Genomic DNA, 25,126 nt, shown 5'->3' with positions numbered 1-25,126 from the left:
CTCTTCCTCTTGTTAATCAATTTACAGAATGTCAGAAACTCTTTTGCGGGCATGTCTTTGTCCCTTTTGTTGATCTTTTATCCCCCACGCTCCCTCCCGGGGGAGCCTGTGTGGCAGCGGAGCTGCCGCGCTTGCACAGCTTGAACTTGTTTTATTCACACTTTTAATCGCCGAGTGCTTTATGATTACGTGCCCAATTCCATCCAGCCAAGCAAAGGGTGGTGGTTTGGGGTCATCTGTGCGGTACATTTAGTGGAATAATAATGGCGCCATAAAACAACTCTGTCAGGCTGTTCTTAACCCCGCTGGTAGATTTGCTTGCCCAGGCTTGGCCTCTTTTCCCATCACTTACAGGTGGCTAAGGAGAGTGAATCTCCATCACATAGACAGTTCATACTCCTCGAAGTGCTAATTGTTTTGTTTCGTCTCCTCCCCGGGTGTCCCTCTTGGAATCATGCAGCTGTTTTTCAGCCGGCCGGTAATTTACAGTACACGCTAACACTTGTTCAAATACAGACCACATTAGTTAGCTCAGGTAGGCTTTTAAGCTCCCATCCCACTGAGCGGCGAACAATTGCAAACGCAGAGAATGTTGCCTTCTCGTCAGGGTTCGTTCAAGGTCACAATTGTTCGCTAAACGGTTGTCAGACATTCAGCAGATGTTTGCCAAAAGTGTTTTTTCCTTGTAAGAAAATTTTGAACATGTTCAAAATGCCCTTGCGCCATGGGAAGTACTGGCAAATGTTTTGGCAACTGTTTGGCAAACAGTTGCAACCTTGAATGAACCTTGAGGTCTGACGAGAATAATACGATAGTAATTCCTTCTCTTTTTTTCTTTTTTTTTTTTCTTTTTTTTAAATATTTTCTCACTTGAACCTAAACCCTTCTTCGGATTTCCCCATTATTGGACGAAAAATCTGTTCATTCTAATTAATTTTGCAGTTATTTTTCAAATATGTTTAACTGTTATTTATCGTTAGTATTTTACTTGGATTGTTTTTAATTCTTTACACTTTAATCATCCACCAAAATTTACATTGATGATTAATTTAATCATCCACAAATAATAATTCTCATGTTCAAATATTAGCGATGGTATTAAGGTTCATGAAGAAGTAATTAGATTAAACTAAAGGTTCAAATGCACACGGTATGTATAAAATTGTAATTATTGTATGAAAAGTAATATTTTCTCATACAATTTCGACTTTTTTTTCATGGAATGTTGCAATGATGATGTGCCAACTTTTTTTTTTCTCACTGTGTTGCGACGCATGATAATTCTGGTTCAGTTTATGTGATTATTATTTTTTTTATGATATTCTTTACAAGATATTCATAACCAATAATGTCATGTGATAAATACGTTTTAAATAACTAATTTTAGTTGCAAAATGGAGACGTTAAAGCATCATTATTTACAGGACTCATAATGTTTGGTGGACTAAATGAAAGAAAAGAGTGGGCCGTATGTGGCCCGCAGGCCATACTTTGCCAATCACTACGTTAGCCACTTGTGCCCCGTGCTCCACTACATTGTTTGTCTTCGTCCTGCTTTGTTTTGTCTTTTGCGTTGACCGCATTTGCCATGTTTCAGAAGATCGAGGTTTCGCTCTGCGCGTGTAATTTGTGGATGGAAGGAAGGCGGGGTAGGAGAACTCGAAAAGGGCCTCCGCTCGTCTTTGACGGCAATTAAAAGGGGGATTATTTTGATACAGATTTACAGTTGCACTTTGTCCAACGTGTCCTCTAATCACTCAGCCACTTGCTAATAAAACACAAGCCACTTAGTTGGGGGGGAATTAGTCTCGTCTCCTTTCTAGTGGGGGGGGAACGCTGGAGGATGTGAGGAAACATGGGGGGGGGAGTACCCTTCTGCCGCTGCTCATTACTTTGGGATCCTTGACAACAACACCTGAGTGAACATTTTTTTATTTTATTTTTTCCTAACCACCCAGATGTTTCACTTTTCGCAAAGAAAGCCTGCAAAGGCAGAACACACCTGTGAGGGAGGAATGGAGGAGATATGTCTGACAGTTTTGGTTTCTACCCTCATTTAGGCACTCACTTTTTTCCCCGACGCCAGGCATTGTCTTCCTGTAGGCTTTTATCTTGTCCGCTGAGCCGGAACGCGGCGAGCAGAAATTTGCATTAGTGGGCGATCATGAATACCTGTGACAGATTCCCTCCCCTTCCCCCCCTTTGGGCGGAAATGAATTGGCCTCCTCTGTTGACTCGCGCGGGAAGACGGAGGCCGAGCAATTAGACTTTTAGTGGTTAATGCGACAGCTTTCGCCGGGCGAGAGCAAGGAGCGGCGACATTCCTGCTGGGCTCGTGTCACTCTTCCTTTCCTCCCCTTTTTCCCTTTTTTTTAAATTTCTATAATGGGAATATTGCGGGTAATATGACAAGCTACCAGTCGGCCAGCCAGCTGAATTCCTCTGGGGGGGAGCATTGCTTTGGAGGCGTCTCTTGGGAGCTGAGGTGACAACACATGACGCAGGTTATTCATAACAGAGCCTCCATGCATATTCATTGTTTACCTTTTTTTTTTTTAACTTTACCCCCCGCTTGTGCTAGTTTGTCGCTGTAATGCAAATGAGCTATTAAAAGAATAACAGCAGCAGATTGTCTATTTGTGGAAAGTTGTTGTACAGTGAACCCCCCCCCCCCTTCCTATTTGCAAATACACCGGTGCCTTGAGATGTGAGAAACAAGACGTGCGGTGTTTCTTTCCTTTGTATTTGACTTGAGAGCAAAACATTGAGATACAAGCACTGTATTGTGACAGTGAACTCAGCACAGCTCACATAGTAGCAAAAGAGAATTACACATGAGATAAAACAGCCACATAACGTTGCCTTGAAGTCCGCTAGCTGAATGCTAACACATCATGGGAAATGAATGAGTCCATACATGGACGAATGAATAGCATCAATGTGTTGGTGTAATCACCCTTGAACTCTTGCAGTGCCAGCCATTTGAAAAAAAAGGGGAAAAAAAAGACAACCTATTGAGTGTCAGCTAGTTTAGAGCATTCTGACTGATCTTTCAAGGCTTCCACTGTCTTGTTTTTTTGTTTTTTGTTGTTTTTTAAAACACAGAAACTGGCAATTAAAGATTGAACACATTTTTTTTTCAAAACAAGGCCCCCCCCTCCCCCATTTATTTTGACCTTATCTTTTGCTCACGGGGTGAGATGATTAGTTATCTAGGAGCGACTCGGCAACGTGTTTCGGCACACTAGTAACCAGCTGAAGCTATTGCCACCTCGCTGCTTCTGCAAAAGTAGCTCAGAGCTTCCCTCAACCTCCCGAGTACCCACGTTGATGATGTGAGCCCAGTGACATTTTTGGGGACCATCTCGATGGTGGTTATTTTTCGGACTTTTGAGCGACGTTTTGGCGTACGAGCCTCGGTTTTGTGATTCAATATGTATTAATGAGGTGCAAAATGTTCCGTTTGAAAACAACACAACTATTCCTGCCGTTAACTGATTGACTTACAGTAATCGAGTGAAACTCTTCTTCGCGTCTGCATGACTCTTCTATCTTGTCACCCCCCGGTAGCCAAGTTGCACATACCAGACAGAGCCACGATGAATTCATCATGATGCATAAACTGTTAGCTACATACAAACTGAGCAATACGTATGCAGAGAATACACCGCACCGCTGGTTTAAAATATTAAAACGGACGATTGTAAAAGTTTTTTTGGGAGTGGTCATAATTACTTGCATTTTTTTCCTCCATATTTGCAGCACAGCTCGGTCCCTCTTCCCCCCCACCCGCGAAAGGCGGCGCTTCATTGTGGTCGCCTCAGCTCACCTACTGCTCTGTCAGAGGATACTAAGCGGTGCGGTGGAGAGGCTCGGGGGCGTTTGTCTGCATTAGTCATTGTTCCCTGAGCAGCACTAGGTAGACTGGCCCCCGGGAGCCGACGTGTACACATGCCGCGCGCGGTGACTGTGACACAAGCAATCTGTTGTTTGCGGGGCCCCGCTATACCGAGGCCCCGAGCTCTTTCTCGCTCTCTCCGTGTTTCTCGTCCTGTCTCGGGTTTTTAACGCAAACATATTGTTCACTCTCCAAGCAGCCCGCAGCTCTTTTGAGCCTGTTGTTATTGTCTAGCTTTAAGGCGCTAGCATAGCACGGGTACAGGTTGTAGCTGTCATTGCTAGGGAATAAATTGGGTACCTGAAGTACCCTCTCTCAAAGGGATCACTGTTTTCTACACCTGTTTCTCAAAAAACATATTTTTTTTCAATTGGCTCACCCTCCAAAAACATGTTAAGTTCCTTGAAGACTCCAAATTTCAAAATATGATTTGGCGTAATAACCGCGAGCAAAAATACAGTGGTTTCACGTCATTAAAATTACAGGTCCAATTGTCCTTTTTTGAAATATTTGGCTGAATAGAAACAGTATTTTTTTTTCTGTTGAACACAATATATTTTATTTTTTCAACAAAATATAGAAGATTTGCTATATATTTAGAAACATGTACCTTGTAAAACTTTCATAAATAAATACATGACAACATTCTTCTGTTTTAATTCTTCCTACTAAGTCACAGTGTTCCATCACTGGTGAGCTATTTTTAGAAAAGCTGCTCATGTTGTCCTTGGGGCTAACAAGTGCCCTCTGGCGCCATTTTCTTTCTTTTTCTTTCTTTCTTTCTTTGTTGATTTATTTATTGGGGACAATAGGCGAAAATGCATCCATGTCGGCGGTGTCTTTTTTTTGTCTTGCTGCCTCCCTGCTCCTTTGTGCAGAACTACTCACCCCTCCCCTCTCTGCTTTCTGAGAAGGGGGGAAAAAAAGTTAATTTCAGGCAATTAACTTCAAAGATGTCGCTTGTTTACTCAACTCTGCAAGCAGCCAAACATATTGTGCCCTGCTTAGAAGTCCCCTCGGCTCATTATCGATGACGGACAGCAATTGAAACCTTGACTTTTTAAAACCACGGTAAACTGTCAAACTGGTAATCATCTCATGCCTAGTTGTCTATATGTGCCCTGAGATTAGGTAGTGACCAGTCCAGGATGCGATATTTTTTTTTCACCATCATCTGTCAATCAGGCCTTTCCTGAGTTGCATCTGACTGAAGGCCGCATTTGACATCTGCAGCTATACCCCGTTTAACAAAAGAATTGTAAATGAATACATATACGTGTTCTAGTCAAGCGTATATAGACTTCAACTTAATATCGGGGACATTTTTCCCCACCTCCTTCTTGTCACGCGCCTGGTAAAATCATTTTCACACGTTCCCGATCGTTTGCCTTGTAGGCAGACTCATTTGACGATCACTAAGTGGCTTTAAAAGGAACCATCCAATTAGCGCTCCGCTGTGAAATGCATCTGCGTTTCATGCACTACTCCTTTACAGAATTATAAGGGATTACGCATTCAGCGTGATCCGCCTTATTTCAACCGGGGGTCAGTATCATCGCAGCCGAAAGGGTAAATGCTGCAAATGCGCCTCCGGTTGCCATATGTCCCTCGTCAGACTTTCTCGTCGTCTCTGACTCTAAGAGGATTTGACACGGCGGTTAAAAAAGACGGCATAGCGCGCATCTATCCGTCATACTTTCTGTTCAGCAAGAGCGCTCACTGCCAACACAGCGCTATCGCCGTGTGTCTAAATAGGATTTGGACGTATTAAAAAGTTGTCCCTTGAATTTTCAGACATAATCTGTTGCCAAACTCTCAAAAGGCTTTATGGTTTTGGAGTGCTTTTTTTTTTTTCCGAGAGATTTTGAATGCGCTTAAATCAATTTCGGATTTTGTTTTAGTGACGGCCACATGGGGATTTTGAAGTCTCTTGAGCTGTATCGCATTGAATCTGTCTTGTTCCGTCTCCTCAGATCTTCCTGGTGACAGTATGGCACTGGGAACTCTTCATGCTTCCCCTCTTCCTGCTCCTGCTCATCAGCTGGAACTACCTTCATCTCTGTGGAAGAAACAGCAGTTCCAACCAGGACCTGGTGAGTGAAACTGACATTGCAGTTTGCCGATGTAACCCTGCACCATGAAGATACTGAAACCCACACACTTTGTCATTTACGTATTATAGCAAGTCCGTCTTTAGGCTTAATAGCAGCAGTATCTTTTTTCGCCCACACACTTTGTCATTTACGTATTATAGCAAGTCTGTCTTTAGGCTTAATAGCAGCAGTATCTTTCCATGCTTGGCGTACGATTCAAAAAGTGGGCAGTTTGACATAATTTACTTGAATTATAGTTGAAGTGTGGGTAAGGAAAGTGTCAGTCTCGTGTGTGGGTTGTCGGTAATTCCAAACAGAAAAATGGAGTGCAACAAGTTCAAATTAAGCCCACAGGGTGTTGGACAAAGTCGGCAGACGCGGAGGAAGTACAAAAATAAAGTATTGCGCACATTGAAACCATACAGAAATGTGTCATCAATGTCCAGATTTATGTTGAGACAGGAGAGGCCATTTTAATCTAACCTGTAAAAGACACAGCAAGCAGAATTTGACACAAAAAGACCGGAGAAGCGATCAAAAAAAATCGGGTTTTCTCGGCTGATGAGATGGAAAAACCTTTCCTAAGGTGACTGAAAGGCTAAAGTTTGGAGAAAGAAATGATCTGCTCAGAAATGAACTCAGAAATGAAACATTTTGCGTGCCAATTTCAAGAACGATGCAACCAAACTGACTGGGAACTCTTTTATCATGCAGCAAGATCATGAACCAAAACACCCAGCCAAAATCACAAAGTAGTTTGTTCGGGCCAATAAGTGAATGAACCAGCCAAGTCAATGGGCCTCATTTACGAACACACACAAATTTGTGCTTGAATTGTACATACGCACATTTGTCTGTAGTCCCTCAATATGTACGTACTTGAATTTGTGCATACACTGCACCATTTACACACAAATAATGAAGTCTCGGCTTTCGAAAAAAATGCTAAATACGCGTCTTTTACCCTAAATGCATATTATATTGAAACTACAGTGATTAGTGCGCATCCTGTGCTAAGACTCGGCATGTGTAAGTTAATTTTTCTTTTTGACGAAAAATGCGCAAAAATGTTATTTTACCGTATTTTCTGGGTTATAAATTGCAGTTTTTTTTTTTTTTAATAGTTGAGCCAGGGGTGTGATTTATAATCTGGAGCAATTTATGTGTGAAATGATGAACATGTTATATCATTTCACGTGTTTTTTTCACATTAAACCACAAGAGGGTGCTCTAGGCCTGTGTTGATACTTTCCACATTGGCGGTAACTGATCGGAATAACTGACGATGACTCTAACGTAAGCGCCGTAGAAGAGGATGCGCCGTACCTTCTACCTCCGGAGTTGTCGGAGTTCTTTAAAAGTGACACGCAGGATGAAGATTTCATTGGATTTAGCGATTTGGGGTGACACTGATGGTTTGGCAAACTTGTTAGCATATTCTTTATGCTCTAGTTATCTGAATAACTCTTAATGTGTTACGTGAACATACCAGGCACGTTCTCAGTTCGTTGTTTATGTGTCATGTAACGTTAGCATATCGTTCACTTACTTCAGCCTGTTGTTCTTTATTTTAATTTTTATTTGCCTTTCAAGATGACATGTCCGTTCATGCTGTTGGATTTTATCAAATAAAATAAGCCTCCCAAAATGCGACTTATGCTCTAGTGCGACTTCTAGACCGGAAAATACGCTAGTTGTTTGTCGAGTTTTGGGAGCCTGTAAACGCCAACACGCAACAAAAATGCAAACAACCACAAACATCCGACCATCCGTTTTCGAGCACGCACGGTGTAAGTGGGGTGAGCGTGCATTCTCCACCCTGTCTACTGCTGTGGGCTCGATGTTTGCCCTACACATGCCTCTGAAGGTTAATGCTGTTCACACTTCCGACTCCCACCCCTGCCAGAAGCCTGGCCCCGCTCACACATCCTCCCCAAAGTGGTGCCACCTCAGCGGTGAGTGCGTATGCGGTTGCAGGCAAAGGTTGCATCCCTGGGCAATGTTAAAGCCCAACTCACTCTCCACATCCAGTTGCCGAGACCCTCTCGTAACCCTCCGGCTGGCAATGACAAAAGCGCTGTTCAAAGGCAATGTCACAGAGGGGTCAGGGATGACTTGATATAAAGTGATATCGGCAACAACATCCAAATTAAATGTTTTTTTTCCCTGCCCCCCACCCCCCACTGTTTTTTTTTTTTTTTTTTTTGTGCGCTTACGTGGCGGAGAAATGAGATTGCTTTGGTGTGACGGTGCTCGCTTGAAGAAGGCTCTCTTTCACCTCTTCCTTTTGTCTGAGGTCACCTCATGATGCCGTCTCTATGGCAACAAGCCTCTCCCAATAGGGGTGAATGTACTCAAAGGAAATTTCATTACGAGGTGTTTGTTAAAAATGCTCCCGCCCCACAAATGTCCCATTCACTTCAATCTCTCTCTGCCCTTTTCTTTTCTCCCAGGTGAACATGAGCATGGGTGAGGATGAAGAGGACGACGAGAAGGTATTTTATCTGGTCGCGCTCGAACATTTTTACGGGCTAATGTGTTTTGGTGGTACGTCTCGAGGTTTTATAAATAATCCGCGAGCATCCTGTAATGTTTACCTTGAACGCTGACTGTCTGCGGCTTGAGGAAACATCAAGAGATGCATCAAAATATGTGGACATGAAGAGTTTCTTTCAATTTCAAGCCTCGGCCAAGGCGTACCATTATATTACATACTGTGTATACATCAGATTTAAATATATTGTGTTTACAGTTGTACGTACAGTGCCTGTGGCTGAAAAGCAAAGCGTGGAGAGTCTCTGTTGCCGAAATGCATGGGTGCGGTCAGCGGATGGTGCTCACACTGTCCGCTATGCCGCCGATAGGAACACCGGAGGTTGCAATTATTCCGTTACAGCGAGTTGGCATGTACGCGAGGACGATGTGCCAGGTGTGCGGCAGTGACCGTAATTAGTTCGCAATTGTCCAGTTTGGTTTTGTTTTGCCGTATCGCTGCGCGTGCCTAATTTGGGAGGAAAAACCGGAGAAAAGCCCAAAACACACTCGTCAGAGATTTTCCACCAGGAGGACCGTGAGGTCAACAGTCCAACCACTATTCCACCAAGCTGCCTGTTCACATTATCAACTATCAAAAATCTTTACTTGTCTAGTTTTTATAAAGGGCATTACCAAGCATACCTTGCGGTGTTCAATGTCTCTTAAATAAATCCCCAAAAGTCCTGCAAGCCTTTTTTTAGAACCCACATCTTCACATTTTGTGTCCTCGTAAAAGTGCATTTTGTGGATTGATTCAGATCTCATTACTGTCCAAATGGAATAGTTGTGGGTGATATTCACTCCCAAGTAGCTGCAAAAACTTTATTTTATTTCATGTTTTTTTTTTTTTTGCCCAAAGGGGTTACGAGCCACTTCCACTTGTTCACTTAGTGAGGAAAAATCATAAAGCATCTTTATTACTGTCTGCAGGAAAACTAAAACAACAGGAAATGTTTAAGGAGCCTGAAAAAATTTGCCTTCTTCCCATGCCACGGAATACCACATTCAATTACACTCACCCCCCCCTTTGGTGTAAGGAAGGGACACTTAACAGCGATGCGCATTATTGCTTTATGGCAATGAAGTGCGTGCCCGACGCAAAGCCTGCGAGCGCTGACCCTTGTGCTGCGCGTCCCAGCCCGGCATTCATATCCATAATGCGCTCAATATATTCTGTTGTGATGACCGCGGGCTACTCGGGAGAAAAGGGAAGAAAACATATACACCGGCACTTCCTGTCTGCAAGGATGATGAAACTCGCATGATTGTTCTGCCAACACACACACGCACACACACACACACAAGTTAACAGAAAATAGCACTAAAAATTGTTTTTTATAGCAACGTGACAGGATTGACGCAGTGTAATTAATGTAATAGCAACGTTTCCGTGGATATTTATTACATTTGTCTTCACCTTGAACCTCCGCTTATGATCAAGGTCTTTCTAGTTTCGTCGAAGAAACGCCGATGCGAGCGTGCCCCTCTCATCTTAAAGCTCTCTGAAATGTTTCTCCCGCCCCTCCATGAGACTTCCTAAGCCCTTTCGCATACTGAGAGAAGGGAGAAAAAAAAAATGAAATATCTCCTTTCATTTACTAATTAAGCAGCGGGCCGTGTTTGTTTTAAGCTGTCAGCTTTAATTTAAAGTGGCTTATTTGAAAGTGGTGTTATGGTCTGCGCTGTCACTTGAGCGCGATATCGCTCGGCGAGATCAAGCCCGTGTCGCTTTACACCTCCTATCAAAGTCCGCCTTTAAAATATTTGGGGTTAAAGAGTGATCAGTTTTAAGTTTGACGGCTTCAAAGCCTCTCCGCTAACATACCAAGAAAGACCAACCCCCCACCCCCTCCCCGCATAAGGAGGTTGTGATTACCACCCAAAATATGTTTTTTATTCCCCCTCCTTTCCCCCGAGGAGGGAACTATGCGAACCGCGGGAATGCTAAGGCATGATGTTAAAAAGAGGCGAAAGGCGACGCAGTGTTACAGCAGGATAATACACAACAGATCCTCGGCCTGTGAACAAATCTGTCCTCAGGGGTGGGACGAAACAGCTTACAAATTATGTGTGGGCAAAGTGACTTCCCTTTTGGCCCTTAGGTATCAATTGTGCACACAGACGCTATTTAATCAAAACACAACGAAACGGGAGAGGCAAAACTAGTCCACAGATCCCCGATAGAACTGAGGCAGGGGAAGATGAAACGGGCCGGGAGCTGGTCCGGGCCTCCGCTCGCTCCCAGAGGGGAGTTAAAAAAAGGGCGGGGGCAATGGGGGGGATGGGGGGCAGAGGAGGTGCTTGTTGGGGTGCTAGCCTGGGCCAGGGGGGGATGCTTGTTCTCTCCATGCCTCAACCGAGTGTCACCGGCGGGTCTCCTTGAGTGCACCAGACTGTCCGTGCCATCATCCGCAGCATGCGATGCCTCAAGAACTGCTTTGTCAACACATTTGAGCGTAATGAATCCTTTTGTATGTGCCGCTAAGTGGTGAGAAGAAACCAGTATTTGTCATTTGGTAACTGCGCTCTAATTGAGTATTTATTTTTATTGATCTCACAATGTAAGGGGACTAAAAATAAGGAGGGGAAAGTTAACCCGATTTGAATTCTTGATTGAGTGACTGAGATTTTAGGGTCTTAGAAGTCGGAAAAAAAAAAACAGGGCGGCAATGAATGGCATGGAGGAACGTGAACCGGGGAACGCTCCAAAATGGCTGCCACTCGAGGGGCCGCCTTTTCTGAAAATGGCTGCCATTGAATGAGGTAAACAACAACGTGCGACATAGGGGGATTTTTTTTTCCTGTGTTTATGTTCAAGCGCCATGTAAGCGGGTTTTTTTTGGGTTTTTTTTTTGTCATTTTGTGAAGTTTTCACAACTGGTAAATATTTGACAGTAGAAGATGAAAAGAGTTGAATCAGTACCTCTACATTTTGTAGTGTTAGTACTTTGACACCACTGGAACGCCTCACCTTTCCACCGCTTATTCGAATGAATCCAATGAGTCAAATGAGCTTTTCTTCCCGCCACCACAAATATTTTGTTTACTTTTGTTCAGAGGATCAAATGAGTTTTCCGTGACCACGCTTCTTTTTGTTTGCACAGTTTGAGCTGATATGCGAATGTGCTTTTAGCAGCTTTTTCTCATCAGAAGACATTCACGATTTGCGCAGTCCAATTCAAATTGTTTTATTCCAGTTTGACGGAAGAAAGACATGGAAAGTATGTCTTGTCACCAAGGAGATGGAGCATTTCATGATTTTTTTTTTTTTCCGTGAAAGGAAATGAATAATGATAATCTTCAGAGAGGCATCTATTTATTTATACTTCAGAGGGCATCTATTTGTCGGTTTTCTTTCCCTCACATATGAAAGCGAAGGCTTTCGCTCTTTATCCGTGTCTGCCGTCATTGTATGATGATTTGTTTGCACTTATTATACACTCTATACATACAGTATGTATAATAACCTACATTAGAGCTGGACTTGTTTGGGCCACTTTTCAATTCTGTGTTCCTTGGAAGATATAAAAGTACGTCGTAACTATTCAATGTGTGTGTGTGTGTGTGTGTGTGTGTGTGTGTGTGTGTGTGTGTGTGTGTGTGCGTGTGCGTGTGTGTGTGTCCCCTATATGGTTGCAGTACTTAGTGCAATTGAACAGGTTTATTACTTTGTCCGCCACTGAAGGAGCTGAAGAGATGCTCTTCTAAGCTACTGACCGGTGAAATAAACAAGTATCATTCATTGTCCCTCAAGGATGTCAAGGAGTGATGAAACACGTGACAAAGGGACCAATCAATTTAAAAACAAAAAAATGTTTTTTTAGATAATCTGTCCAAATTGTATCAGAATTAGGTCTTGCTCCATTTTTACAATATGTCACCATTCATGTTGCACAAGGTTCGTTTACTGGAAAATTTACGAACAGCGTTTTGCACTTTTTGACTTTTAATTTTAAATATTGTCATGTGATGGGGGGTTGGTTTTATAGAAGAGAAAATCACTTTGCCGTTTTGTAGAAAAAGTACGACTCCGTACATCATGTGTCGTTCCACTCTTTCATGACGATATGCAGTTTTTAAACCACAGCCAAAGTTGCCAAGTACCGGTACCCCAAACCCCACCCGCCACCTCCGACCCCAACCTCCTCTGGCTATACAGTATTTTGGTTCGTAGTTGCCCCCACTATATTGCACTTTTTTTTTTTAAGATATTTTTTGATGGCTTTTTACTTATTTACTGTAATGCCCGCTCAGATGGGAAAGGAGAGCCAATGCACTTTTCAACCATTAACTGAATACAAGCAGAACGGTCAAACCCAATGCACCGAGCGATCTCATGCGGAAGCTGCTTCTGGCCGCAGCTCTCAAGCAGGCACTCACATGCAGACTCGTCGATGACAAGCCCCGCCTCTCAAAGGCTCTTGCGACGTATCTCGGCAGACGATACATTATGTATGCTATCTCTCAGTTCTTTTTGTGCTCACATAAAGTACATTTAGGCGTTTAAAAAATTGTTTTATTAAGATTAACCGTTTACATGTGTTTGAAGCATGTGGCGGGAACTCTAAACACAATTATGAGGTCCCTCGAGATCGCAGATTTTCACCGACTGCAAGTGGGGATTGAATGTATTCCATGCGAGAGATGTGGGGGGTCAGTGTAGAGGTTTGGTACCCCTCACTACTCAAAAGCGCTTACTGTACCAATCTGAACTCTTAAGTCCAAACCCTGATAGTCCGTCCCCATGTTAAGAGCGTGAGAGGTTCCTCTCAACCAAAGCATATTTGCCATGCTTTTGCCTTTTTTGGCCAGCGGCGAGCCTCCGCTGCGGAGCCAGGATCCGACACCCGGTTGGGGGAGGACGTGCTCGTGTGGGAATGGCTCTCTTCCTGCGGGCCTGACAGCGGGGAGTTTTCTCCCTTCTCTCCCCGCTTGCAGACGCCGCCGCGTTCCCATGGGCGGCCTCGCCGAACCGTGATAGCGGCGTCCCGCCTGGACCACGTCAACGCGCTTGTCTGGTATCATAAACATATACGGCAGACATCCTCCAGCCTCCGTGGCCACTGCCCTCCGCCTCCCTCCTCTCTGTCATCATTCCTGTCATTATTTCCTCCTTTTGATGTGAGCCTTTTCGGGCCTCTTTAGGCGGCGTTATCTCGATGCACTCCTCTCCCTCTGGAAGGCTTCACACGCGTCCTCCATTTGGTGCCTTGATGTGATCAAAAAGACAAACCCTCCACCCCCTTATTCCCCCCCCTCCACCCCCTTTCCCTACCTCGCACATGTTGACTTAGTGCATTGCCACACTCAATTATTATGTCATGTGTTAAACGTAAATAACGCTTCGGCAAAGGGAAAAGCATTTCTGTCATGTGCAGAAAGTGTCGACATCCTCTGGGTTATTGAACCAAGACGGACAGTTTTCACGATTCTGGAAGGCGGGCACCCCACGCAGGTTGCGGCAATGGAACTTCTCCAATGTGGAACCTGATTGCAATTGATCATTAGGACTACTTTTTATCCAAATGAGAGTCTTGATTGTTAACGTATTAAATGGTCGTGAGTTGTGTCGTGCACTCAACATTTGAGGCTACATTTTGCATTTGTGTGCCTGTCTGGCATCCAGTCACATTTCCTTCAGGACATCTCATCTTGAAAAGCGCAGTCTGAAGTGGACGTTGTTCGCTCATTACAACCATTGAATAGGCAAATCACATAATTGCTCACCAGACATGTTTTCGGTCTTTGTCTAAGCGGCGCAATGACCAAACGGTTGACCTCATCAGAGCTTTTGTTGTCTTTCTTTTTTTTTTTTTTTTTTTAGGAACCCGGAAAAAAAGGTTTGATGGACAAGATACACATGGTGCAAGAAGTTGTCTTGACCGTCCAGAACATTTTGGAAGAGCTTGCAAACATCGGGGAGCGTACAAAGAAGTACCCAATTCTGTTTTTATACTAACTTTGTTCAAAACGTTGAATGAATAGATTTTGACGCCGTTCCTCTTCTTTTTGCAGCTTATTCAACTGGTCGGTTCCGTTCATGTCGTGTCTGGCCTGCCTGGTCCTCTTTGTAGCCACCTTGCTATTATATTTTATCCCACTGCGCTACATTGTGCTCATATGGGGTAAGTGCATTCACGCCGTTGTGCGAAAATCGAATGAAAAATCTCACAGGGCCGAGATGTCGACCAACGGTGCAACAAATAATAATGAATTGCTAACTTTTTTTTGCGGAAGCTCCAGTCGGAGAACCGCCGTGCTCGACTTCACTGCCCACCCTATATCATTTAATGAAGTGAAGTCCTTTTCAAGATCTCTCCCCGTACACCTCTGCTCATGCAACCAGATCAGACGTCTGCAGCGGCGCGCTGGGCTCCGTGTGGGCTGCGATGCCGCGGAGCCCGGTGCAGGAAAAGGCCCCGGGTTTTGTAGGGAACACAAAGGAGAGCTGCGGAGCCGTATATAACACAGCATATCCTTGGGCGCTCCGAAGGCCTCTCATTATCTAGTGTGGCTATACCGCGCGGACCGTCATCTCAGTGGTCAGGGAAATACGTTGCCCTCCACGGGCACTCCTCCACCAGCTCGCCAGCCCACAGCCGCTCTCCGTTTGCGCGCAGCCCTCGACGCAATCGATACCAAAATCCCATCGTATCAAAAAAAAAAAAAAAAAAGCGCGCAGACGGAGACGCTTTCTCTGCCTCCCCTGTTAACCTCCATCCCTGCGGTTTCAAGGCAAGCCTTTCAAGTTGCGTGCACATATTTAGGTCCCGGGGTTCTTTGTCTGCACGTTGAGGTGAGGCACTCGCTAGCTGCCAGTATAATAGTCCCATTACCAGACCGCTGAGATGTGTTTTTCACTCATTTGTACGGAGCGTCTCATGGCGTTGCGCTTGGAAGTGAGCAGAAGGTGGCTCGTCCTTCCAAAATGAAGCAATATCGTGAACCCCCTCCAAATCGCAATTTTTATGAATTGAATGGGTTTTTTTTTTTTGTTTTGTTTTTAATGCGGAAACCTACGCTTAGCAATTCGTGTGTCATTTTGTGCATTTTCTGTAGCACTCTTAAGATCCAACACATTGCACCAAAGCCCTAGTTAGTAGGAAAGTAGTAATTGGTGCCATGGAATTATTATTGATGCTGCACAACTCGATCGAGAGACTAAATTCTTTTGGATGTCAAGGAAAAAGTACGTTTAACCCGGTCGGAGAGCGGGAGTTTACAATCAAACCCGAAATTATTCATTTCCCAACGGGTATGAATGATTTCAGCCTTGAATGTATCTCGTCTATTTTGCAATACGGATCGGCCGACAGGCAAGCCCCAAATTATTCATACCCTTGGGTTGTTGTATTGTGTATGCTGTACTTGGCTTCCTGGGATGAATCGCCGGAATGTGTACGGCGCAAAGCGTGTTGGTCCTCCATCGATAACGGTGTCCTCCTTTTTCGCAGGCGTGAACAAATTTACCAAGAAGCTGCGCAACCCGTACACCATCGACAATAATGAGCTGCTGGATTTCCTCAAGAGGATGCCGTCAGATGTTCAGAAGGTAACGGACCTTTTTTTTTTTTTTACATCCAAATAGGGACCCGATTCCCTCAAGACGTTTGCTTTATTTGCTGTACGAGAATCCCCGCGCAGTGCCGGAAATGCATCCTCTTATCCCAATTATCCGGAAGAGGGTCGCGGGGAGTTGCTGGAGCCTATCCCAGCTGACATCACGAGTTGGGTGGGAAGGCAGACTACACCCTGAACTGGTCGCCACTCAGTCGCAGGGCACATCTAGAGACAAACAAGCATTCACACCGACATCCACGCCGTCAGCGAGTGGGAACCGATCCCACGCTTGCCCGCACTCGAGTCAGGCGAGTGCACCACGCAGCCATCAGCGACTGTGTTTGCTGATTATAGTGATCATTTTTAAATGCTGAAGCTCTTGGTTTTGAGTCATTCTCTCAGCCAAAAACATCAAACTTTTTTATTTTTAATTTAATTAGACCACAGATGGGGAATATCTTTCTTCTATTATGCTCCTTGCTACACACCCTCTATGTCACTGCTCACTATTTTTTTTTTCATCTGTCATAAATCCCCAAGTTCTCAATCAATCCGTCAATCAACAACTCAAGCGCAGTTATTTTGACTCCCCTCTGTTCACATCTTTTTTTTTTTTTTGGTCCTGCCGTCAATCTGCAGAGGTTGAATAAAGTTATCCCAAAAAAGACAGCTGAAAAGCGACATTAGTGCAGCGACAAAGGCTTTGTACTTTGTTGCTTGCCACCTCTGCCTCCGCCGCAGGGTGCCGAAGGTCAATGAATGCGTGGCGTGATGGACACGTCAGCCTCGGCCGGCGCGTCATTGGCGTCATCATCACAGAGCGTTCGGAAAGGAGTCGAGAGACTTGCTCTGCTAGGAAATGAAGTGCCACCTCGCTCCCTTCATCTCCCACGTAGCTCACCCATTCGCCGAACCCTGGGGGAGAAAAATCCTGACGGTGCGGATCCAGGCGAGACTCTCTCACCCTTGATGTCTCCCCCCCCCCCCCCCGCAGCAACATCATGGCCACCTCGTCTGTGATGTCGCCGAAGCCTGTCTCGTTTGAGATTTGGACGGCCGAGTTGGCAAAACAAGGTGGCGGATGCTTTTTTTTTTTTTTTTTTTTTTTGATTCCGGTTCCTTTTGTCCGTCTTCCTCCCCCGTCGGGATACAACATATTTTTTTTTTCCGTCTTTGAAATTGTACACACAAGGAAACAATACTTTTTGGAGAGAAAGTACATGTTGGGAATAGCTCCAACGTTCTTAAGATTCATCCCAAGTGCCTTTTATCATGGCTTTGGTGGGGTGGCGAAATAACCTGAACATCATATACCCAAGAGACCCCGTTGTAAGAAAGCGCATATTTTGTTTTTTGTTGACTTGGAACAATCGTCGGATGCGACAAAAACCACCACAAACGGACTCCTGTCCTTCTCGCAAATGTGACTTGGCAATTAGCGGCCGCGCAAATCTACAAAGTCGTCCTCAAACGCGGGACTTCTGACAAGGCGGAAATGAGAAGCATCTGTCAGTTCTGAGCACAGTTTCATGTTGTGATGCACCAGGCTGCCACTTTGTTCCCACACTCCCCATCTCCCGTTTCTAATAGCGGCCCGCCCGGCTAATTAGCATAACGTTTCCTTACCTTTTTACTCAACAGATTTGCCGCCTTGTTTGAGCGTGCGCCTGCCGCCGCGCTTCAAAAGCAACTTTTCAGCACGTTTTTAGCTCGCTCCTCTTCAAGACACCCCGCGATCACTTGAAAAATGTGCGCCGCCGCATCACATTTCTCGACTGTCAAGAAAAGAATCATTTCAGAAATTGCAGAACGAGGCGATGCTGAAAACTTGAGTGAGTCTCGGGTAATTTGACATGTGTAGCCAACGGAAGAACATGCTACATTGCAACACTTTTGCACAAAATCAAACCGTTTTTTTATGGTCCAGGATTCGAATAAATTAAAACGTCAGGAAAAATGTTTCAGACTTGTGAATGTCCTTCCCTACTTCCAGAAGTCTTTTGTCTGGGAAATGCAAACATAATTAATGCTGCAGACATCATTGACAGAGCGCCTTGTTCACTGCAAATCCTCAAAATGATCTTAGATGACTTAGGAAAAAAAAAAAGCCTTTGCTATGTAGCATCGCCCATCTGTCTGGGATGTTTGTCCAATTAGGGCTCATTTGGGGGATTTCACCAGAAGAACTTGGTCAGAATACAAGCCCTGGAATTCACCTAAAATGGCCGACTTTCAAAGTGATCATCAAACATCAAACGCCATGCTCCTCAAAACATTTAAAGTTGCCCATCTATCGAGGATACCTGCTTCCAATTGACGCTCATTTGGATGAGTTCAACAAAGTGCAAGTCCGGGAATTTGCCCAAAATGGAAAACTGGCGATTCAACTCATGAGTTCTTGAGACTTTTGCATACGTGTTGTTTCATGTCGATCAACGAAACTGCTGTCGGGGGAATTTTATGTTACAAGACAAATCATGAAAATGTTTATCAAACATTCACCGCATGCTTTTTGTGTTAAACGCCATTTGGCCTCCAAAAATATATATACATATGTTGTTACCGATTTGGGCTCATTAAAATTAATGTCCTAGTTTTTGTGGGTCAAGCCATGGCATTTGCCCAAATTAGCCGCTTCATCCCGAAATGGTGCTACCAAGTGTGTTTTAGGTGGCTCGCGTTCGAGACATACATTGTCGCCAGGGTACATAAGCGTGTTTCATTTTTAAATTGAGTGGCTCTTTTATGTAATAAAACACATTCTATATGAAGAATTGCTGGAAAATGATGGACCTGAACAGTGTTGCATCATTCGGTTCTTTCTCTTCAGGTAATCAGGGAGCGCCCTCTGGAAACTTATGTCTGAAATTGATTTTTAAAAAATGGACATTTGGGTTTAATTAGGACAGGCCAGAGTTCAAAGCAAACATGGTGAAGCAGCATCTGCCTGTTATGCTGCAAACAGAAGTGAGGTCAGCCCCAAGTGTGAATGCTTGGGGCTGAATTCCTTTCAGACAAATGACACCAGATTCACTAATCTACATGAAATTGGATGCACAAAAAACACACCAAAAAAAAAAAATCGCACATCCCCATGCAAGAAGTGGAACAAGAAGTTGGCCAGTCAGAGACAGCGATGTGAGATACATGAACAAAGTTTTTTTTTTTATTTTTTTTTTTTTAACTCTGCCGTGTAACATGGGCAGAGCTCTGCGTGAAACTTTTGATGATGTTTTCGAGGACAAAAAGGGGCAGCGAGGGCCCGTTTATCACCGCTTTCAGCTTTGATGTTTTTATTAGACTTGGACTTTGGAGTTTAGTTTTCTGAGGGGGAAAACCGTAAATTTCAGGAGCTTTGCGGGTCACCTCAGCTGTTTTCCGCTTCTAATATTGTGATTGGGGGTGTCGAATGAGGTGTTAGTACAAAACCCTTGATTCCCGAAATCCTTCCTGTGCGTGATTAATCCCCTCTGCTCTCGTGTTTAAAAAATGATTCATTACATTGCGAGGCCGCCTTGCTTTTATCTCCCCACTGCGCCGACTTCTCCTCAGGGGAGCCATTACCGTGCGCTCGGCTGAGCTCGGATTACCTGCCTCCCACTAAAAAACTCCCGGTTGTTTTTGCAGGTGCACTATAGCGCACTGAGAGCGCCCACCGGCCACAACCTGCCACGCAAGAAGAAGTAAGAGAGCAGGGGTCCGACCCAGTCCGCCTGACAAACAACGCGCCGGTGCCACCCGAGCTCCACCGTTGCACCCCGACTCGGCAAACCCTCGCCCCCTCACGTTGCCCTCTGACTCGTGTGTTTGCCTCCCTGGCTGACAGCGGGAGGAGGAAAAGGATGAGGCCAGCTCACGGCCCCGTCCATCACCAGCCGAGAGGTAAAAAAAAAAAAGAAAGAAAGAGAAAAGCTGTGCCTTCATCTTTGGATGTAATTTGGAGGAGGAATGAGGCTTACCTTAAATATCCTTTCGTATTTTTTTTCGGGGGTGTTAAGATCTTCGCCCCAAGTCAAAGTTAATGCCGGACTTAACATTTTATGGAAAACAAACGATGGCAATATATTCCACTTGATCCGCGCATTAATATCATTAAAAGCCAAAAAGCATCAGAATTATGGGGTGGGGAGGGTGGAGCCATGTTTTTGCACTGCTGTCCTTTTTTGGTAAGGATGCCGTATCAATGCTGTCAGTTTATTTCATCTCTACAGCGAACTTTTCATACCGTGCTATGTTATTTAAAAGGAATAAAATGTCCTCAAAAAAATCTCCATCAGTCTGTCAAGAATTTCAGTGATTCCCAATCAATGTCCTGTAGGAGATCATCTGGCGTGGCTTGAGAAATGATCCAATGGAGCTAAATTTGGTCCGAAAATGTATTTATTTCCTACAGATGTTGTACCTTGTGTATATATATCGTATTCATCTATCTATGCCAGCGACGTGTAATGACAGGCGCAACAATTGAATGCTCTTCCGCTAAATTCGATTAATGTGTGTGCCCACCTGTTCACATGCAGACATGAACTATTTTGGAATAATTTCAGAAGAGATTATTTCAGTATGTACACGTTTTGGGTTTTTTTTTTCGAATGCAAAAGATGTGCCTTGGCTCATTAAAGTTTGGGAACAGTTGCAGGAGGGGGAAAAAAAAATCACTGACCATATAAAATAAACATAGAGCTGATCTGAGGTTTGGGGGATTTGTTTTTATATGCCCGGTGGTGGTGGGGAGGGGGTTCTGATAGGACAGTGCCCCCTACCCGCCTCCCTCCTCCTTCTCCTCTGCAGTAGCCCAGTGGTGAAAGAGCATCCATCTGTGCTTTGTGAAGACTTTGATTGGCTCGGAGGGGGGGGGGACCTCGGCGGAGCCCCGGGCTATCTTTTTTTTTTTTTTTTTTTTTTTTTTGACAAGCTGATAGAGACATCACTTGGCTCTCCCAGGAACTGCCACCAGGGGTCCGTTTCAAAAGTGAGAGGGAGGTGTGGAGGTGACCCCGGAGCTTCTGACGAGCTAAATCCCCCCCCCCCACCTCCCTCCACACACACACAAACACAAAAAGCCCGCCTTCAGGTGGCAGCTCTGCACGGGCCCGGGGGGGCTGGTTTTGGCTGTGGTGGGCTTTAGGTATACCATCAGACCACTGGTGGCCCAAAGATGCGCCTCCCCCAAGAGGAGTAACTAATTTGCGATGCTACTAGAATTTTATTTTGGGAGGGGGAGGGAAGGGGGGGGGGGTTGATCAACTTCAATTTGTTTTTGAAAACTCAACACAGGTCAAAAATATTCATTTCGCGACTCGAGTTCATGTGTTGCAAGTGATACTGACGACTGTGAAAACAAAGAAAGTCGACTTTTGCACAGTGTTGTTTGTGAACCGCGAAATAGTGCGGGAGAACTCCGGCGTATGTGACTTAAATTGATTACAAATGGCTCCCTTGGTTGCTGCCACGCGGTAACAGTTCACAATGTGATTTAGTTTGTTGTGCTTCCAAAGCTGTCAGATGTGTGCCGCGCGTGTCGCTGAGGTTGTTAAGGCTCCGAATTGCCTCCTCCCAACGGATCGTAAAGAAGAGTGTGACAGCAGGGTTACGGCAGTTGTTGGACGCACTGGCGCTCTTAGACTGTGAAGGCATGCCATTATCTTTCGAGAATTATTGAGCAAAGTGTTTTCTCCCAAAAGGGGACGATGCAGTCCCAGAATGCAATATGGTCCGAGAATTCAGAGCCGATCCCTGGACACACGCTTGCTCATGAACATTTGGGCCGCCCAGCAGTTAACATGGCCTGATCACTCATACTGTGTGTGTGTGTGTGTGTGTGTGTGTGTGTGTGTGTGTGTGTGTGTGTGTGTGTGTGTGTGTGTGTGTGTGTGTGTGTGCATGTACATGTTTTTTTTTTTTTTTTTAATAAGTTGCCTTACTATGTTTGTTCTTGCACACCACGGCCCACATGAAGGTATGCATGTTTTGATATGATGCCAAATCATTTATTTCACAATTTCTTGTGCACCCCAGTTTCAGAAACACTGTTTGAAACTCCACAGTCGCTGTTTTTCATGGTGTGTCAGTGATGTCTTCATCTGCCTGTCAAAAGAGGAAGCGCCTGCAGCTGTTGCGCCCCCCACACCCACCCACCCTCTTTCACACACACACACCCAGAGCCTGTCACACTGCTTGTTTCCATGACAGTCCTTCAGGCATCACCACAGGCACTCTGTGTGTGTGTGTGTGTGTGTGTGTGTGTGTGTGTGTGTGTGTGTGTGTGTGTGTGTGTGTGTGTGTGTGTGCGCGGACCCCCATACAACCTGTTTTCCTCTTCATGCAGACGTTCCTCTGATGTTGAGCCCCTGGGCGGGCGTCACACTGGTGAGAGAGAGTGAGAGAAGGCCTCTTGTGTTGCATGGTCAATGTCTACGATCCATCCTTAGTCATGGTTACGTCTCTGTCGTTCTCACATTCGGACAAAGTGAGAAAGGCTTCTCTTGTCTGTGAATATATCCCCTGTGATTGACAGGTAACTTAGTCAATGGTGTGCAATGTTCTCCAGCTATATCGCGGTTCAATGCTTGCGGAGTTTTTACATTATGTCTACGTACTTTAATGCCCCCGCATGTGGGAAAGGAGAGCCGCAGTCGCCGATGCACTCTCCCGCCGGTTACCGAGCACAGGGAGAGACGTAAAATACGCGACGCGCACTTACGCAGAAGCTGTTGGCGGCCACAGCTCACGCCCACACACTCACACAAAGTCTCATCACATACGGCCCTGCTAGGCCCCGCCTCCCAAAGGCACAGGCATGTCCACAGACATCACATTACGGGTGGTGTTTTATCCATATTTTCTGCTTGCAATGTGCTATTTTGTTTGTGTGAATGTATAGCAGAAGTGCATGTGAGGCGTAATTGATTTAGTGTGTTTATTTTACGCACATGCCGGTGTCCATATGTAGGTATGCAGTTAAAAACAAACAAAAAAAAAAGACACAATGTATTGCTAATTATTTTGTAGACCCCCAGGTGACTGCTTGCGGACCCCATTTTGAGACCCGCAGGTGCCGAAAATGGATGGATGGCTCAATTTCATCCGCAGCATGACTAAAAATGCTTTTCATGAATATCTCTCTGAGAGTGCCAGTCTAAAGTGAGCATTATTAGCAGATTTCTTTTTGTATGGGATGTCATTGGCAGCCGGACCATTTTGCGTCTGGTACGCTCACACTGGGAAGAGAGCCAAGCAGACGTAACAAAAGCGGGAAAATGGTGACTAATAGCAGTTTACGGCGGTGTGACGATACCATAATTCTTCCAAGACGACGATGGCCTTTAAGTGCCCGCATGAAATCACTGGCCTTTAAAAGCACCTCTCCAAGGGCCCTCCGCTCATTAATAAATTCAACCGACTCCGCTTTCATGTCATTCCCGGCGCATTCAAATGAAGACAACAGCTGGGACGGCGCCCGCGGTCCCGGCAGCGTCGGATCCGGGATCAGAGGTTTGCCGGCCCTGACACCCGAAGACCGCAAGTGGCTCACTTGAAGACGAGGTCACATGGGAGGCCAGTCCGCTGGAATTAAAACAACAAGCACTGCTGCATGGGAATGTGATTCGCTTCCTCGTTACTGGCTGTCAGAAAACAACGCAAAGAGCAAACGTGGCCAAAGGACACACACTTGAGACTTAAAAAGAAGTACACGTATCTGTGTAAAAAAACAAACAAACAGTGATTCAAATATTGAAGTGCTTGAACTTCCCACCACTTGTATCCCCCTCTTATAATTAACAGTGACATCACGCGACGTGATTCTTCGCCTCCCGAGTAAACGTCGCCATATTTTATTTTATTTATTTCTTTTGCGCGTGATGAATTGGCGGCAGCGGCGGTGAGTCTGGCCACACGGCCCGAGGGAATCAGGTATCATTAGAGATGTGAACACATCCGCTTTTTTTTTTTTTTTTTTGGTCTCGCGCCGCGCACAAGCGTTCAATATTAATAGGCTTTCATCAAGGACACAATTAGGACGCCTCCATTTGACACCTTCTATAGGCTGCGGATGAATATGGATATGCCAGGTCCCAAGGAAGAGGAGCGAGTGCGCTGGGCGGAATTAACAGCTCAGCAGCAGGAAGGAAGCGCAAACATGACAGTCGGGACCTGATTTACGCACGAGTCTAAAAGTACATTATTGTTATTAGTTGTACAAGACACATTTGTAATTCACAGCCGGGGGCGGTTTGTATATTTTTCCATATTTGCATGTTAGGCAGTGATTAAAAATAACCCGGTGTAGAACAACTTGGCAAAACAGTCCCGTCAACTCTTGACTCCCGGATCAGCGGGAAGTTTCGACGTGGAGCTGTTTGGGTTCATTTTCGCTCAAGAAATGATTCCAAGTTTCGTTCAGCTTGCTCGGCGATTGGGCGACACGTTGGCATGTGAGCTCATGTGTGTGTGTGTGTGTGTGTGTGTGTGTGTGTGTGGTTTTTTTTTCTGGGATTCTTCCCACAGTCCAAAAACATGTTGTCAGGCTACTTGGTTGATGTAGTCGGGTGCGGAGGACCCAAATGCCGGGAAACAGTAGGCAAGACCAGGAGCAGGAGTGACCTCAGCGTGTGAATAATTTAAAACCTGTCTTTTGATAAGTTTAAATCACAGGAGCGGTAAAACAAAATATTTTAAAATCCGGTTTCTATCAGGGGCCCACCAACTCCCGTCCTTGATGGTTATCAGGCTTCTGCAGAAGATCCCTGGTTCGATATCAAATGTGGGTGTGGAACATAGCGTATCCACTGCAGTAAAATGGAGTTGACTGGTTGGACATTTTTGTTTGGTGGGATGCTGTGAGATTTGCTTTTTCTTATGTCAAAATAAAGGTTGGAGCAACACACTGCAATTGGCAAAACGAAAAAGAATGTCTCTGTTCCTTTAAGCAAGCAGCAAGAGACCAATTAGCGCGTATCTCTATTCAATTTCTCCTTGGCGCTACTTGGAGCAAAGTAGGGAGGAGGGGGGGGGTGAGTAATGGGGGAGGTGATGTGGG

The 25,126-nt window shown here is 45.0% G+C and overlaps 1 protein-coding gene across 5 annotated transcripts in view; it reads left to right on the top strand.

The window, feature by feature from the left end:
• The window catches only part of mctp2a (multiple C2 domains, transmembrane 2a), a 46,379-nt gene extending 25,729 nt beyond the window's left edge, over positions 1–20,650 (top strand). For all 5 annotated transcript variants that reach the window (XM_019865403.1, XM_019865404.1, XM_019865402.1 and 2 more), the window contains 6 exons: positions 5,872–5,991; positions 8,445–8,486; positions 14,351–14,460; positions 14,542–14,651; positions 15,981–16,078; positions 19,714–20,650. In XM_019865403.1, the coding sequence (XP_019720962.1) occupies positions 5,872–5,991; positions 8,445–8,486; positions 14,351–14,460; positions 14,542–14,651; positions 15,981–16,078; positions 19,714–19,773 (540 nt within the window). In that variant the 3' untranslated portion in view covers positions 19,774–20,650. The remainder of the gene's footprint in view (positions 1–5,871; positions 5,992–8,444; positions 8,487–14,350; positions 14,461–14,541; positions 14,652–15,980; positions 16,079–19,713) is intronic.
• Positions 20,651–25,126: the final 4,476 nt, after the last annotated feature.

The sequence above is a fragment of the Hippocampus comes genome, unplaced genomic scaffold (genome assembly GCF_001891065.2).
Source record: "Hippocampus comes isolate QL1 unplaced genomic scaffold, H_comes_QL1_v1.1 scaffold42, whole genome shotgun sequence".
NCBI lineage: Eukaryota > Metazoa > Chordata > Actinopteri > Syngnathiformes > Syngnathidae > Hippocampus > Hippocampus comes.
This window is presented reverse-complemented; position numbering and strand designations above follow the sequence as displayed.